This window comes from Pseudochaenichthys georgianus, chromosome 19, assembly GCF_902827115.2.
Source record: "Pseudochaenichthys georgianus chromosome 19, fPseGeo1.2, whole genome shotgun sequence".
Taxonomy (NCBI): domain Eukaryota; kingdom Metazoa; phylum Chordata; class Actinopteri; order Perciformes; family Channichthyidae; genus Pseudochaenichthys; species Pseudochaenichthys georgianus.
Genome location: NC_047521.1, coordinates 4,445,067 through 4,460,871, shown reverse-complemented (window position 1 = coordinate 4,460,871; position 15,805 = coordinate 4,445,067). Strand labels below are relative to the sequence as shown.

Here is a 15,805-nt window from a genome sequence, read left to right as displayed (position 1 = left end):
TTTGAATATTATAATCCTTTGTTGTTGGTGCTATTATATCATTTATTTGAACCAGCCGTGTGGAATTGACGGCATAGACGACCGCAGCGGTTTGTGATTACGAGACGTTATAGCCGACGTGTGAGAAGGAGAAAGAAGCAAAGAGCAACATCGTTTTTGAGCTGAGAAAATATGTGTTTGTATTTGGTACCTTTTGTTTAAGTAAAGAGTCAAACAAACCATCCTGAGACGCATCTTGTCCCAGTCAAGCTTATTTGCTACCTGTGAGTTGAATGTTGGATTACTGGAACTCCAATCACTACTCACCGCCTGTGGTCAAGGATTCTGTGTGAAATAGACTACGTTTCTTATATGCATGATATCAAGTGTGTTGTTAGCCCTGTTCCAAAAGTGAAATGACATGACACACATGTGTGAAAGGAAATGTTTCTCTAATCTACTTGTATCTACTACTGATTTAAAAAACCCAGGCTTTTCTTGAAATAATGCACTTTTTATTCATAGTTGCAAAAATGGAAGTAAATATTTGTTATACATAACGCATAAGGTAGCAACATTAACTTGATGTAAACTGTTCACATTGAGTCCTTCGTCAAGAGTTTCTTCTACTGAAGTGGTGTCAGATCGCCATGGTGCTCTCAGATCACAACGGTCATCCGGAAGCATCCTTAAGACCACTCCTGCTCAACACGTCCTCCTCTGAGGGTTTCTCGTACTGCCTTGAGAGCCAGGAACACACCAGCACCAGTTTCAGGACTGATCACCAGGTCACTGAGATGACACCTGTAATACATGGCACAAATCATTGTTGCAGCCAATGACATGTTTTGTTCTTGTTTCGAACACTGGATGGCATAATGGGGCACCAGGGTATTCCAGTGACCTCACCCGTACAGGTGTGAGTGGCTGATTGTGACCGTGTTGCATACACACACTGTTTTGGTTGTAAATAAATGGTATTTGAGGCAATAAGTCCAACTAATGAATCACAGTTTAACAATCCCTCAGTGATATTAAGTGGCAATAGTCACAACATTATAACCACTAGTTACCACTATAGTAGTATCATACTCAAGTACAATTTTGAGGCACTTGTATCTTAACTGAATCATTTTTTGTATTGTATGCTATATCTTCTTCTACCTTTTGAAAACATATATTGTACTTCTCTACATGTATCTGTCATCCTTAGTTACTTAACATGTTCAGATAATTAGCTAATCAAAAATATATTTCAACTTATAAATAAATATTGACATATAATTATAGCTTATAATATTTAGCAGCAGTATATAAAGTACTTATTGTTGCTACTTACGTATATTTTGATGTCAATTCTTTTGTACTTTTAATCAGGTAAGATTTTGAATGCGGTATTTATACTTTTACTCAAGTATAAATCTCAGTACTTCTTACACCACTGGTTATTTTGTATTATCTATTAAACAATATGAATGTACACACATGCAGTTTTCACATTGAACACAGGTTCGAGCCTTAACGTAGTGAGTGCATATAAGGAAGCACTAACATGGATACACAACAAGCTTTTCTGGTGCAATCAAAGGTACAACAATACATCAAGGAACACACTCTCGGATAGGAAAGAACACACCATCAATTAACAGTTATCATCAGAATGGCAACACTCACATGTTCCCAGTTTGAAGTTGAGTCAGTCGAAATCGATCCATCTTGAGCCTCAGTTTGGAAGTAAGTCCTGAATTATTCCGTGGTGGGAAAGGGGTTACCAGTTGTTGTTGTTGTCATTCTAAAATACATGTTATCCACTGGGTCTTCACATCCTCACATAACGGGAGTGCACAAAGACTGGTTCTTGCAGCGAACAACAGATCAACAGTAGTCTGATGTGCTCGTACCATATTACATGGCCAGCGATGGAATTACAACGGCAGTCAGAAAGATTTATTAGGTACTCTGCGGTCGGTCACCCAGATAGAGGTAGTGCTGTGTTACAGTGAGCCCCGTGGCACGACATGTACAGATGCAATTCTGACTAGTTACACATTTTCAAATAGAAATGTCAGTGCTCAACCTGAAGCTCTACTGTTTAAAACAACAGTCAGAAATCTTGGTGTAGTTCTGGACCTAAAAAGAAAAAAAACCCAGATCCACAGAATTACAAAATCAACATATGACCACCGAAAAATGTAAATGTCTCAACAAGAACCAAGAGAAACGTATGCATGCCTTTGTCTTAAGCAGGCTTGATTTCTGCAACAGTGTATTTGCAGAGCTCTGTAAAAAATCAACCAGACAGCTCATTCAGAACGCTGCCGCCGGAGTCCTGAAAAAAGCTAAAAGAATATCATATCCCTGTTGTTCCAGAAGGCTCAGATCATAGGGGGCACGCCTACTCATCATTCCAAGTTGCCAGGACTAAATGCACATTTTTTATGCTCCGCAAATCTGGAATACACTTCCATAACATCTGAGGTCTGCCCCAAATCTGAGTTCTTTTAAAGCAAGGCTAGAAACTACGCTCTCAGCCGGACAGAGAAACCCTGGTGGATTTGCTGAGTTGAGAACCAGCTTCGTAGCACAGCCTAGCATCATCGCGTTTGTTAGGGTTAGTTAAGCCGGGTAAATCAAACATATCCAGGGTCTGTTGGACTGGCTTCGTCGTACAGGGCGCTGGAGGCAGTAACGTGTAGCTCAGCAGAATCTGAGAAGAGCAGCACCAGCTGAGAGCGGTGCCTTTTACGGTTTACTTCACTGCGTTGCCCTTCATTAGAACAGCTGATAGAGATCGAGGCCGAACTACCAGAGTGTTCCCCCTCGTTTTATGAAGGAGATGTCCTGTCACTGGGGCGCATGATGTGTGTGTGTGCGCGTGTGTGTGTGTGTGTGTGTGTGTGTGTGTGTGTGTGTGTGTGTGTGTGTGTGTGTGTGTGTGTGTGTGTGTATGTGTGCTCAGCTCCGCTCAGTGTGTGCGTGTTCGGTGTGTTTGTGTGTGTCCGACACCACTGGCTTTTGTTTTCAAATGACCACGAACAGTACTTTACACACATCTGGTTCTCCATAGTTATATGTGTATTCCCAAGTGAAAGAAATTCGTTTAATCTTAATCTCGATGTGCTATAGTCCTGCCGGAATGCACCGGAACGAACGATACTATCATAAACAAATGCCCACACACACACAAACACACACACAAAACGAGGCCACGCTTTAGTAACTCGTGCCCACGCTTTAGTAACTCGTGCGCACGCTTTAGTAACTCGTGCGCACGCTTTAGTAACTCGTGCCCACGCTTTAGTAACTCGTGCGCACGCTTTAGTAACTCGTGCGCACGCTTTAGTAACTCGTGCCCACGCTTTAGTAACTCGTGCGCACGCTTTAGTAACTCGTGCCCACGCTTTAGTAACTCGTGCGCACGCTTTAGTAACTCGTGCCCACGCTTTAGTAACTCGTGCGCACGCTTTAGTAACTCGTGCCCACGCTTTAGTAACTCGTGCCCACGCTTTAGTAACTCGTGCGCACGCTTTAGTAACTCGTGCCCACACTTTAGTAACTCGTGCGCACGCTTTAGTAACTCGTGCGCACGCTTTAGTAACTCGTGCCCACGCTTTAGTAACTCGTGCGCACGCTTTAGTAACTCGTGCCCACGCTTTAGTAACTCGTGCCCACGCTTTAGTAACTCGTGCGCACGCTTTAGTAACTCGTGCCCACGCTTTAGTAACTCGTGCGCACGCTTTAGTAACTCGTGCCCACGCTTTAGTAACTCGTGCCCACGCTTTAGTAACTCGTGCCCACGCTTTAGTAACTCGTGCGCACGCTTTAGTAACTCGTGCGCACGCTTTAGTAACTCGTGCGCACGCTTTAGTAACTCGTGCCCACGCTTTAGTAACTCGTGCCCACGCTTTAGTAACTCGTGCGCACGCTTTAGTAACTCGTGCCCACGCTTTAGTAACTCGTGCCCACGCTTTAGTAACTCGTGCCCACGCTTTAGTAACTCGTGCGCACGCTTTAGTAACTCGTGCGCACGCTTTAGTAACTCGTGCGCACGCTTTAGTAACTCGTGCCCACGCTTTAGTAACTCGTGCGCACGCTTTAGTAACTCGTGCCCACGCTTTAGTAACTCGTGCGCACGCTTTAGTAACTCGTGCCACGCTTTAGTAACTCGTGCGCACGCTTTAGTAACTCGTGCCCACGCTTTAGTAACTCGTGCCCACGCTTTAGTAACTCGTGCCCACGCTTTAGTAACTCGTGCGCACGCTTTAGTAACTCGTGCCCACGCTTTAGTAACTCGTGCGCACGCTTTAGTAACTCGTGCGCACGCTTTAGTAACTCGTGCCCACGCTTTAGTAACTCGTGCGCACGCTTTAGTAACTCGTGCCCACGCTTTAGTAACTCGTGCGCACGCTTTAGTAACTCGTGCCCACGCTTTAGTAACTCGTGCGCACGCTTTAGTAACTCGTGCCCACGCTTTAGTAACTCGTGCCCACGCTTTAGTAACTCGTGCCCACGCTTTAGTAACTCGTGCGCACGCTTTAGTAACTCGTGCCCACGCTTTAGTAACTCGTGCCCACGCTTTAGTAACTCGTGCCCACGCTTTAGTAACTCGTGCGCACGCTTTAGTAACTCGTGCGCACGCTTTAGTAACTCGTGCGCACGCTTTAGTAACTCGTGCGCACGCTTTAGTAACTCGTGCGCACGCTTTAGTAACTCGTGCGCACGCTTTAGTAACTCGTGCCCACGCTTTAGTAACTCGTGCGCACGCTTTAGTAACTCGTGCCCACGCTTTAGTAACTCGTGCCCACGCTTTAGTAACTCGTGCGCACGCTTTAGTAACTCGTGCGCACGCTTTAGTAACTCGTGCGCACGCTTTAGTAACTCGTGCGCACGCTTTAGTAACTCGTGCGCACGCTTTAGTAACTCGTGCGCACGCTTTAGTAACTCGTGCCCACGCTTTAGTAACTCGTGCGCACGCTTTAGTAACTCGTGCGCACGCTTTAGTAACTCGTGCCCACGCTTTAGTAACTCGTGCCCACGCTTTAGTAACTCGTGCGCACGCTTTAGTAACTCGTGCCCACGCTTTAGTAACTCGTGCCCACGCTTTAGTAACTCGTGCCCACGCTTTAGTAACTCGTGCGCACGCTTTAGTAACTCGTGCCCACGCTTTAGTAACTCGTGCGCACGCTTTAGTAACTCGTGCCCACGCTTTAGTAACTCGTGCCCACGCTTTAGTAACTCGTGCCCACGCTTTAGTAACTCGTGCGCACGCTTTAGTAACTCGTGCGCACGCTTTAGTAACTCGTGCGCACGCTTTAGTAACTCGTGCCCACGCTTTAGTAACTCGTGCCCACGCTTTAGTAACTCGTGCCCACGCTTTAGTAACTCGTGCCCACGCTTTAGTAACTCGTGCCCACGCTTTAGTAACTCGTGCCCACGCTTTAGTAACTCGTGCGCACGCTTTAGTAACTCGTGCGCACGCTTTAGTAACTCGTGCGCACGCTTTAGTAACTCGTGCCCACGCTTTAGTAACTCGTGCGCACGCTTTAGTAACTCGTGCCCACGCTTTAGTAACTCGTGCGCACGCTTTAGTAACTCGTGCGCACGCTTTAGTAACTCGTGCCCACGCTTTAGTAACTCGTGCCCACGCTTTAGTAACTCGTGCGCACGCTTTAGTAACTCGTGCCCACGCTTTAGTAACTCGTGCGCACGCTTTAGTAACTCGTGCGCACGCTTTAGTAACTCGTGCGCACGCTTTAGTAACTCGTGCGCACGCTTTAGTAACTCGTGCCCACGCTTTAGTAACTCGTGCGCACGCTTTAGTAACTCGTGCCCACGCTTTAGTAACTCGTGCGCACGCTTTAGTAACTCGTGCCCACGCTTTAGTAACTCGTGCCCACGCTTTAGTAACTCGTGCCCACGCTTTAGTAACTCGTGCCCACGCTTTAGTAACCCGTGCCCACGCTTTAGTAACTCGTGCCCACGCTTTAGTAACTCGTGCCCACGCTTTAGTAACTCGTGCGCACGCTTTAGTAACTCGTGCGCACGCTTTAGTAGCTCGTGCGCACGCTTTAGTAACTCGTGCGCACGCTTTAGTAACTCGTGCGCACGCTTTAGTAACTCGTGCGCACGCTTTAGTAACTCGTGCCCACGCTTTAGTAACTCGTGCGCACGCTTTAGTAACTCGTGCCCACGCTTTAGTAACTCGTGCCCACGCTTTAGTAACTCGTGCGCACGCTTTAGTAACTCGTGCGCACGCTTTAGTAACTCGTGCGCACGCTTTAGTAACTCGTGCGCACGCTTTAGTCACTCGTGCGCACGCTTTAGTAACTCGTGCGCACGCTTTAGTAACTCGTGCCCACGCTTAGTAACTCGTGCGCACGCTTTAGTAACTCGTGCGCACGCTTTAGTAACTCGTGCCCACGCTTTAGTAACTCGTGCCCACGCTTTAGTAACTCGTGCGCACGCTTTAGTAACTCGTGCCCACGCTTTAGTAACTCGTGCGCACGCTTTAGTAACTCGTGCGCACGCTTTAGTAACTCGTGCGCACGCTTTAGTAACTCGTGCGCACGCTTTAGTAACTCGTGCCCACGCTTTAGTAACTCGTGCGCACGCTTTAGTAACTCGTGCGCACGCTTTAGTAACTCGTGCGCACGCTTTAGTAACTCGTGCGCACACTTTAGTAACTCGTGCGCACGCTTTAGTAACTCGTGCGCACGCTTTAGTAACTCGTGCCCACGCTTTAGTAACTCGTGCGCACGCTTTAGTAACTCGTGCGCACGCTTTAGTAACTCGTGCCCACGCTTTAGTAACTCGTGCGCACGCTTTAGTAACTCGTGCGCACGCTTTAGTAACTCGTGCGCACGCTTTAGTAACTCGTGCCCACGCTTTAGTAACTCGTGCGCACGCTTTAGTAACTCGTGCCCACGCTTTAGTAACTCGTGCGCACGCTTTAGTAACTCGTGCCCACGCTTTAGTAACTCGTGCGCACGCTTTAGTAACTCGTGCGCACGCTTTAGTAACTCGTGCGCACGCTTTAGTAACTCGTGCGCACGCTTTAGTAACTCGTGCCCACGCTTTAGTAACTCGTGCCCACGCTTTAGTAACTCGTGCCCACGCTTTAGTAACTCGTGCGCACGCTTTAGTAACTCGTGCGCACGCTTTAGTAACTCGTGCCCACGCTTTAGTAACTCGTGCGCACGCTTTAGTAACTCGTGCCCACGCTTTAGTAACTCGTGCGCACGCTTTAGTAACTCGTGCCCACGCTTTAGTAACTCGTGCCCACGCTTTAGTAACTTGTGCCCACGCTTTAGTAACTCATGCCCACGCTTTAGTAACTCGTGCGCACGCTTTAGTAACTCGTGCGCACGCTTTAGTAACTCGTGCGCACGCTTTAGTAACTCGTGCGCACGCTTTAGTAACTCGTGCCCACGCTTTAGTAACTCGTGCGCACGCTTTAGTAACTCGTGCCCACGCTTTAGTAACTCGTGCGCACGCTTTAGTAACTCGTGCCCACGCTTTAGTAACTCGTGCGCACGCTTTAGTAACTCGTGCGCACGAGTTACAAAAAAAAGTAAGACGTAAAACGTGTAAAACCTTTCTGTTTACCAATATTTAACAACATTTTGTTATTACGCTCCTGCAACTCACAGCATCTACTGTGTGTGTGTGTTTTTTTATTTACTTTGTTTTTCTTTTGTGTGAAGCACTTTGAATGGCCTTTGTGTATGAAATCTGCTATATTAATTAGAAATAAAAACTTACCGTAACTTTTTTTTAACATTACTCTTGACACACTCAAGACACAGTTATGTTGAACAGCCTTGTAAAGTGTTATTTATGTTATACAACTTTAAAATAGGCAGGAACTAGACATCTTTGTGAAACGGGCTGATATTGACACTCATCTCATTCTAAAGTCTGATAGGAATCGTCGTCCAAGCCTGTCTCTGTAACCTTGCCCCTGGAGCTGAGCAATACAACATGTCAGCGTAGCTTTTCACAGTATGCACAGTAGAGAGAGAAGACAAGTGTTTCTGTAAAAGAGTACTCTCGTACCTGTGTCAGTGGATTGCACCGTTGGTCCAGGGGCCACCTGATTGTCAGCTGTAGCAGTGAGGGAGGGGGGGGCAGGGGCTCCTGGCCGGGGAGTGGAGGCCTGTGGCTGTGGACGGGGAAGGAGATGAATGAGACCCTCCATGTCCTTCCTCATCTGGGTAACCACGGCCCGCAGACTGCTGTTCTGCTGCTGGAGACGATGGATCTCTTCTGAGGCCAGAGAGCCGCCCTGTGGTGTGACACCCTGGGGGGGGGGGGGGGGATAAACACGTGAGAGTCTGTATGATCCTGGAACAAGTTGCTTTGCTACATTTATTAAGAATTGTTTAGAAATGAGATAAGCCTCCCTTTTATTTGTCTTAACGTTTGAATCCTGTACACATGCTGGCTGAGAAGGATTCAAACGGAACAACTAAAGTGTCTGCAGAAAAGTGGAGTGAATATGGTCAATACCATTTTGAACGTGCACAGATAACTCTGATATCAGGTCAGGACAAGTCATTCAGAGGCTCGAGGACAGGGGGGTCAAACTCAATTTCATCGCGGGCCACATTAGCATTATGGTTGCACTCAAAGGGCCGGATGTAAATATATAAATATATAATATATATAAAATAATGTATTACATTACATTATTGCCTCTAATTGGATTATTATCGGATAGGTCAATAACTAACTACGTTTGAAAGCAGAAATCCAGGGCAAATAATTGCAAGTCTCTTCAGTGCCCAAACGAGATGCATTGTGGGACATGTAGTTTGTGGGCCACCTGCTTCTGTAAAGTGGCATGTAACCGTATAATAAACATATTATATTCTTTGCAAGCTCTTGCGGGCCACATCAAATGAAGTCGTGGGCCGGATTTGGCCCCCGGGCCTTGAGTTTGACACCCCTGCTCTAGGAGGACAATAACTGACAACTGAATAATTCATGGTAGGTTGTGGATGGCGCCAACCTGGTGCTGACACCTTTGTAGGGCCAGTATCCCATGGTGACGATGAACCCAGTATTTTTGAGGGTCTCGTACAGATCGCGTACAATGTGTTGGAGACAAAGTGTTACATAGTGATGTCACTATGTTCCGTAAGTAAACAAAGAAGTCCAACGGAGGCGTTTCAGGTGGAAAGAGACTCCTGGGATGTTAGCCTTTGCAGACCATTTAGAGAACATCATATAGAACACACTGCAGGAAAGGGAACGCATGATAGGGCCTCTTTAAAAGGTGCTTTCTTTGATCCATCAGGGATCTGTTATCCCTGATCCCTGATCCAATCATCTTGAATAGGTACAATTAGTACAAATATGCCAAATACTTTTCACAAATGTCCTCTGATACATGGTGACCCTCTTTAAAACTGCATGTGTTCATTGCTGTATCCATTAGATTCCTTTATTCATTTTGATTGTATTTTTTATCATTTTTAGCAGTCATTAGTTATTCATTATCCTTTTCAAAAAGATGCTTCTGTGATTTGTGAATATGAAGCATTCAGACAAATGTTCACAATTGAAGAACGTGTAGGAACCTTCTGCATTGAGGTCCTTCAACAGTGTCAGAAGGTTGTGACCTTCATCAGGAAGCTTGGAGCACCTGATGGATTACGCTTTTCAGACATGTGTCAGTCACAGAGATGTGACTCCATTACAAATAGCACGTGAAACATGCTACACACATATAGAGGTGTACAGTATGGTCCCATTATAAATATTATCATGGTGTAACCGAGTATTGAGTGTTGTATTCAATCTGGCAAATGAAACGTGTGAACACACTCACACAAAGTTGGAACATGCAGCCTAATGTCTAAGACCACCAACATATCATGCCATGCTATGAAGAATCTCATTCCAGGCATTACGCCTAAGTGTTTTCGGAGACATTTGATACATTTCCCTCTCTGCCAGCAGCTCGCAGAGGCTGGTATGTTGGTACGGAGCCAGACTGAAAGGCCATCATACCTCAGGATGCTGGAGGAAAAGGCCAAAGGCTATAACAAAGGACAGCTCTAAATGCACTCTTATGAGAACGTAGTGGGGCATGAGCTGGATGCATATCAACCATCACATGGTATATAGCAGGGCTGTCAAACTCAATTTCATCACGGGCCATATCAGCATTATGGTTGCACTCAAAGGGCCGGTTGTAACTTTAAGATTATATAAACATACATATATAAATATTTTATATATATAAAATAATGTAATTACTTTATTGTCTCTGCATTGGATTATTATCGGATAGGGTAAAAACTTCATAAATAACTACGTCTGAAAGCAGAAGTCTAGGGCAAATAAGTGCAAGTCTCTTCAGTGAGAATGTCACAAAATTATTTTAAAAGAAAAGCCAAATTCTGAAAAAAAAGTCAAATTTAAGATGCATTGTGGGACATGTAGTTTATGGACATCGTGCATCTGTAAATCGGAATGTAACCGTATAATAAACATATTACATTCTTTCAGAGCTCTTGCGGGCCACATGAAATGAAGTCGCGGGCCGAATTTGGCCCCCGGGCCTTGAGTTTGACACCCCTGGTATATAGAGTGTTGAGGGAATGAGTCCTGAAACCAGGAATGAGTTCGCATTTTATCATTTCTACGCTCCCTAGTTTTAAAGTCAATTATCTTTGAATTAGTTTTTGATTAGATTATGAGATTTACACGTATTGTTTTACGACATAAAATACTTCAGCAAAAAGCTTTTACAGTACATTTCATAAAAGTGGCGATTGCTAACAAGAGGCTAAATTAGACTTCTAAAAATCCTCACACCGAACATTAGCCACATATAGCTTAACCAGACCCGGCGCTATCCAGGACTTTTGCCGTTATGTCGAGGCCATTGATGTATATTAAGAGAAAGTGTAGGCCCTTATTTAACATTTAAGCCGAAGTCAAGAAAATAAACATGTGGGAATGTGATAAAGTGGTAACCTTACAGCTCATCAGAAAAAGTGAAGTCAAAATAAACAATGTAAAGATGTAGGTATACTGCCGGGTCTGAGTTTAGCGGGGGTGTTGTGAAGTCATGCGACCATGATGTAGTTTGTTTATAGCCTAATGTTAGCTTTTTACTTCTGAATTATGCATTTACGCTTAAACTATCATACAAGTGGTGTTACAACAGTGTGTGGAGATTATCCTGCTGAACAACACATGGACATTTCATTAACGTTTGTTTTCCTCAGATCTCGTTTAACGCAATATTCTAAAATCCAATGAAAAGATCCCATTGCTTTTGATCAGTGCAGCCCTTGCCATGCTAGTTTCCAGGTTAGGCCTACATGTCACGATGCACGACTATAGGGGTATGGGATCATATTTGCCCCTTGTGTTGATGGCAATAGGTCAAATCCTCTTAAAGTAACGGCCATTATCCAGAGAGCTACAGCATGTGCTCCCCAGTACTAGTTTCATGGAAGCAGCGAGAAATACTGCAATAATAAACCGTTTTGATGTGCCGCATTTGTTTGTGGTTTTAGAAAGGTTTTTTGAAAGCTGTTATTGCTCCTTGAGGGAAGGCACTCTGCAACAGCTGAAGGAAGGTTTCATGAGAAGCCTACAGAGAACATAGCATGTGCTGGTTGTTGTTTGGTGTTGAAGTAGCAGGATAGATGAGCAAATAACAAAAGGGCCTCCATGTCAAATAGCTAGTCAGGACTATGTTCTTTGACTTTGTGCCTGACACAAGTGAGTTATCTTCATTTATAGGCTATTTGTTTTCTTATTAAATGTTAAGGTCACTCACCGATAAATTCAAAAGAAAATATGATCTTCTGTAATTCTTTATTTATCCCTCTTACTATACCAACAACTGGGGCAAGCCGTTTAAATAGGGAGCATTGTAGTGGGGGCATCAGGGTGTCAGGTGTGACTGTGGTGCCATGGCAAATGGTTCACATGGCTCATGGGTCAGGTCGGGGAGGCCTTTAGCAGAATGTAGATTGGGACCACAGGGAACTCGGGCCTGGCTCTGTTGGCAATGTCACAGCGGCTGGATTCTGTCTCATCTTACGGGCGAGTGCAGAGGTGACACTCAGGCCTGAGGATAGTATAAGCGGGAAGGTCATGAAGTGGAGGACTTACTCCTGATCATTTTTGGGAAATCTGTCAAAGAATATGATATATCTTTGGAACTACTATAGTCTAGTCCAAAAACACTTGAGGAGAATATCCAAAACAAAACCCTGAAATCAACCAGAGTGTTTTTTTATTTTATTTTAAAAAGTAGATCCGCCCCGAGGTTCATCACTCCCGGTACGTGCGTCGCTCTCAGAGAGAGGAGACGTCTGCCGCTCCATAAGATCAGTTTGCGTGCCAGCATGTGTAACTGGAGAGAACGCAAACCCCCTTGGGGTTAATATACGATATTGTGGTCGTATTGTCTGTCCTCACGAGGACATGATGTCCCCTGAGGACAGGCAGAAAGCGTTTTAGGGTGAGGAACACCGCTAAAAGCTCCAGGTAATTTATGTGCGCCCACTGGAGGTCTCTGCTCCAGAGACCCCTCACCGGACGACCTTCGTAAATACCTCCCCAGCCTGTCAGACATGCGTCCGTGGTGACCACTTTCCGTGAAAGGACAGCACCCATAGGCACACCCCGTACTAGAAAAGTTGGGTGCAGCCAGTGGCGCAGTGCCATTACGCATTTCACAGTAACCATCACTCTCCGCGCGCGGTGTTTAGTTTTAGGGCGGCCACCCAGCGCTGAAACTCCCTCATGTGTAAGCGTCCCAGTCGTACGACCAGGATGGCTGACGCCATGAGCCCCAGCAATCGCAGGCATGATCTGAAGAGAACATGTTTGCGCAGCTGGAAAAGAGCGAGACAAGCTCTGAAAGCTTTCACTCTTTCCACTGACAGGCGGGCTGTAAAGGGCACCGAGTTCAGGCGTAAACCCAGGAAGAGTATAGTCTGCGCGGGGCACAACATGCTCTTCTCTGTGTTTATTATGAAACCCAGGTTGAGCAGGTGCTTTACGAGGACATTTGTCTGCGTAACAGCCTCCTGCTCCGACTGTGCGAGAAGCAGCCAGTCGTCCAGGTAGGTCGCCAGGCGAATACCCTGTTGTCTTAACGGGGCTATCGCGGCTTCCGTACATCGTACAAACACCCTTGGACTGAGAGACAGACCGAAGGGGAGTACTCTGTATTCATAACAGATCCCCTGAAATGCGAATCTCAGATATTTCCTGTGTGGGTAATATACTGGGATGTGAAAATACGCATCTTTCAGGTCGACTGATGTAAACCAGTCATCTTGTCGCACGAGCCGCAGCAGAGATGTGTGAGTGAGCATTCTGAATTTGTATCTTTTTAGATATTTGTTCAGAGCCCTCAAATCAAGTATTGGTCGAATTCCGTTCCCTCCCCGTTTGGGAACGAGGAAGTACTTGGAATAGAAGCCGCCCTGACTCTGCTCGGCGGGTACAATAGATATAGCCCTCTTTTCTAGAAGTGAGAGGATCTCTCTCTCTAGAATATGGGCTGACTCTCCTCGGGCCTGCGAATGCAGAATGCCCGAGAAGCGAGGGGGGGTGACAGCGAATTGGAGTCTGTCGCCCCGTGTTACTGTCTTGAAAACCCAAGCAGATGATGTGAGCATCTTCCACTGCATGCTCCTTAGAGCCAGTGGAGATGTCACGTATCTTCCCCTCTGAGTCTCTATTTGTTGTGTTATGGGGCCCTCTAGTGTCTGAACACGGTGGTACCCCTTTTCGACAATCCCCACCGACACTGCGCATGCGCGTGACGGTGGTGCCTTCACAGACCCGTCTATTATCTGCTTTTTGAGAGAGGCCGTAGCTGCTCTCAGAAGGGGAACAGTTGACGGACTGTTTATTTTTTTTATTGTTTTTCTTTTAATTTTTTCGAGCTGCGCCCTCGGTCTGAAGCCTGGATGCGTCATTGGAAAATGGTTTATGTGAGAAACAACAACAATATTGTGACATGTGTGTTTGCGGACTTGAGGATGGTGTTGAGGCATCTCTCGAGGCGGCGGGAACACATCTAGAGCTGGGGAACCGTGGACTTCCAGCTCTGTCACAGAGGGGAGAAGGGGGGGCTGTCAGGCCGCCCGCTTCTTCTTCCTCGACTGCTGGCCGAAATTCTGGGTTGGCTGCGCCTGGGCTGCAGCCGGGACCGGAGATTTTCTAGACCAACTCGCCCTCGTCTCCTGCCTGGGCTGGGGACTCGGGGCGGGCTGCGACCTCTGCTGTTTCGGTACTTTGAACCGAGCAGGGTTCGAGGCAGCTTGGGCGAAGGACTGCCGCTGTGAAGGCAGCGGCTGGACCCTTCGAGGGAGACAGAGGTGGATGGCCTCGTCCTCCTTCTTTTTCGACTCGCATCTCCTCTGCATGGAGGCGAGAGCGGAGCCGAAAATCCCCTCGGGAACGATGGGCATGTCTAGCACATCCTCCTTTTCCCGGTCTGGGAGGTTGGTGAGGTTGATTGCCAGCCGGCAAATCAACGGACATGAGGGAGTCCTGTCCCGACAAGCTAGCTTGGCGTGCTAACCGTCGGCGGAGGCTCTTTACGGTGAAGCGGGCACAATGCCTGCACGAGCCGGGGTTCTCAATAGCCTCCTGGGCGTGTTCCAGCCCGAGGCAGGACGAGCAGACCTGGTGTGAGTCTGTGCCTGATATTTTCAACCCGCAGCCGCAGAGCCGAGCCTCCGAGTCCCTGACTCCTCTGGTGTGAGGGAGAGAGGCGTCCATCTTGTTCGCCGCGTGGCGTGAAGAGGACCCGCTCGTAACAGGTATACGGAGAAAAAAGAACGGTGTAGATCTTTTTTCTCAAAGAATACTAACTGGTGTGTTAATATTCTTTAATCTTTTCCTCCTTGAGAGAAAAAGAAAAAACGTCCTTGCTACCGTGGTGTCGGTAGTGAAGGAAAGCAAGCTAGCAACAGGTGTGTTGTTAGCTTGAAAAAATTATAATACTAACTGGTGTGTTAGCATTAAGAGTCTTTTTGCGAAGCAGAAGAGTAGCCGGCAGGCGCCCGTCGACGGAAAGTTAGCTTTGGGTTCAGTCTGTGGACTGTTAAGCTAGCCCGGCTACCATAGAGATGTGCTCTGAAGCGAGAAGAGGTGTTTGAATGACGCATGCGTCGTGGCGCAAGCTACTTATAGGGGGTGGATTCCCTGACGCTGACGTCAAGATCACCAGCCAATCAGGATTGGCGTAATGAGATTGATGCTTCTGTTTGCTCCGCGATGAGGCGCATCCCATAGTGAGACATCGAACGGAGTGTTATGAATGAGAACTGAGATCAGTCTTTAAGTAAATGAAAAATATGATGAAACAGTTATAACAGGCTGATTAGCACTGCTCATGACAAGTAAACTCAACTTTATTTTCAAAACCATATTTATTGGTAATCAGCAATCCCATCTTTATCTCTATGTGTTAAGATCTGTCTGCGTTGTGTTTTGTCTTGTCTAGATCTGTCTGTGGTTTTCTGTCTGCGTTGTGTTTTGTCTTGTCTAGATCTGTCTGTGGTTCCCTGTCGTTAGTTTCCCTGGTGTGTCTGATTACCCGATTGTGTTCACCTGTGGCCCCTCTGTTTTCTCCTCCCTCCTCACCTGTGTCTTGTTTGTGTGATTAGTCTTGTGTGTATTTAAGTTCTGGTTTTTCTGTCTGTCTTTGTCGGTTCGTCTTGTGTATTGACGTGGTCTGCGGTGAGTGTTCTGTTCTGTGTTTCTTAATAGTTAGCCTTAGCCGCGTTCACACTGCGGTACTTTTCCCACAAAGGTTCATGCGAACTTAGTTCAT

At 46.5% G+C, this 15,805-nt stretch overlaps 1 protein-coding gene and 1 long non-coding RNA gene across 2 annotated transcripts in view; both read right to left on the bottom strand.

Annotated features, from left to right (window-relative positions):
* Positions 1-15,805, bottom strand: part of ccdc57 (coiled-coil domain containing 57) — a 39,753-nt gene that overhangs the window by 8,789 nt on the left and 15,159 nt on the right. The window contains 1 exon segment of the mRNA XM_071206871.1: positions 8,035-8,278. Coding sequence (XP_071062972.1) covers positions 8,035-8,278 — 244 coding nt within the window.
* Positions 473-2,718, bottom strand: LOC117464648 (uncharacterized). Its single transcript, XR_004554107.2, has 2 exons — positions 1,654-2,718; positions 473-783 (listed from the first exon to the last, which is right to left on the bottom strand). It is a non-coding gene; the product is annotated as an uncharacterized lncRNA (long non-coding RNA).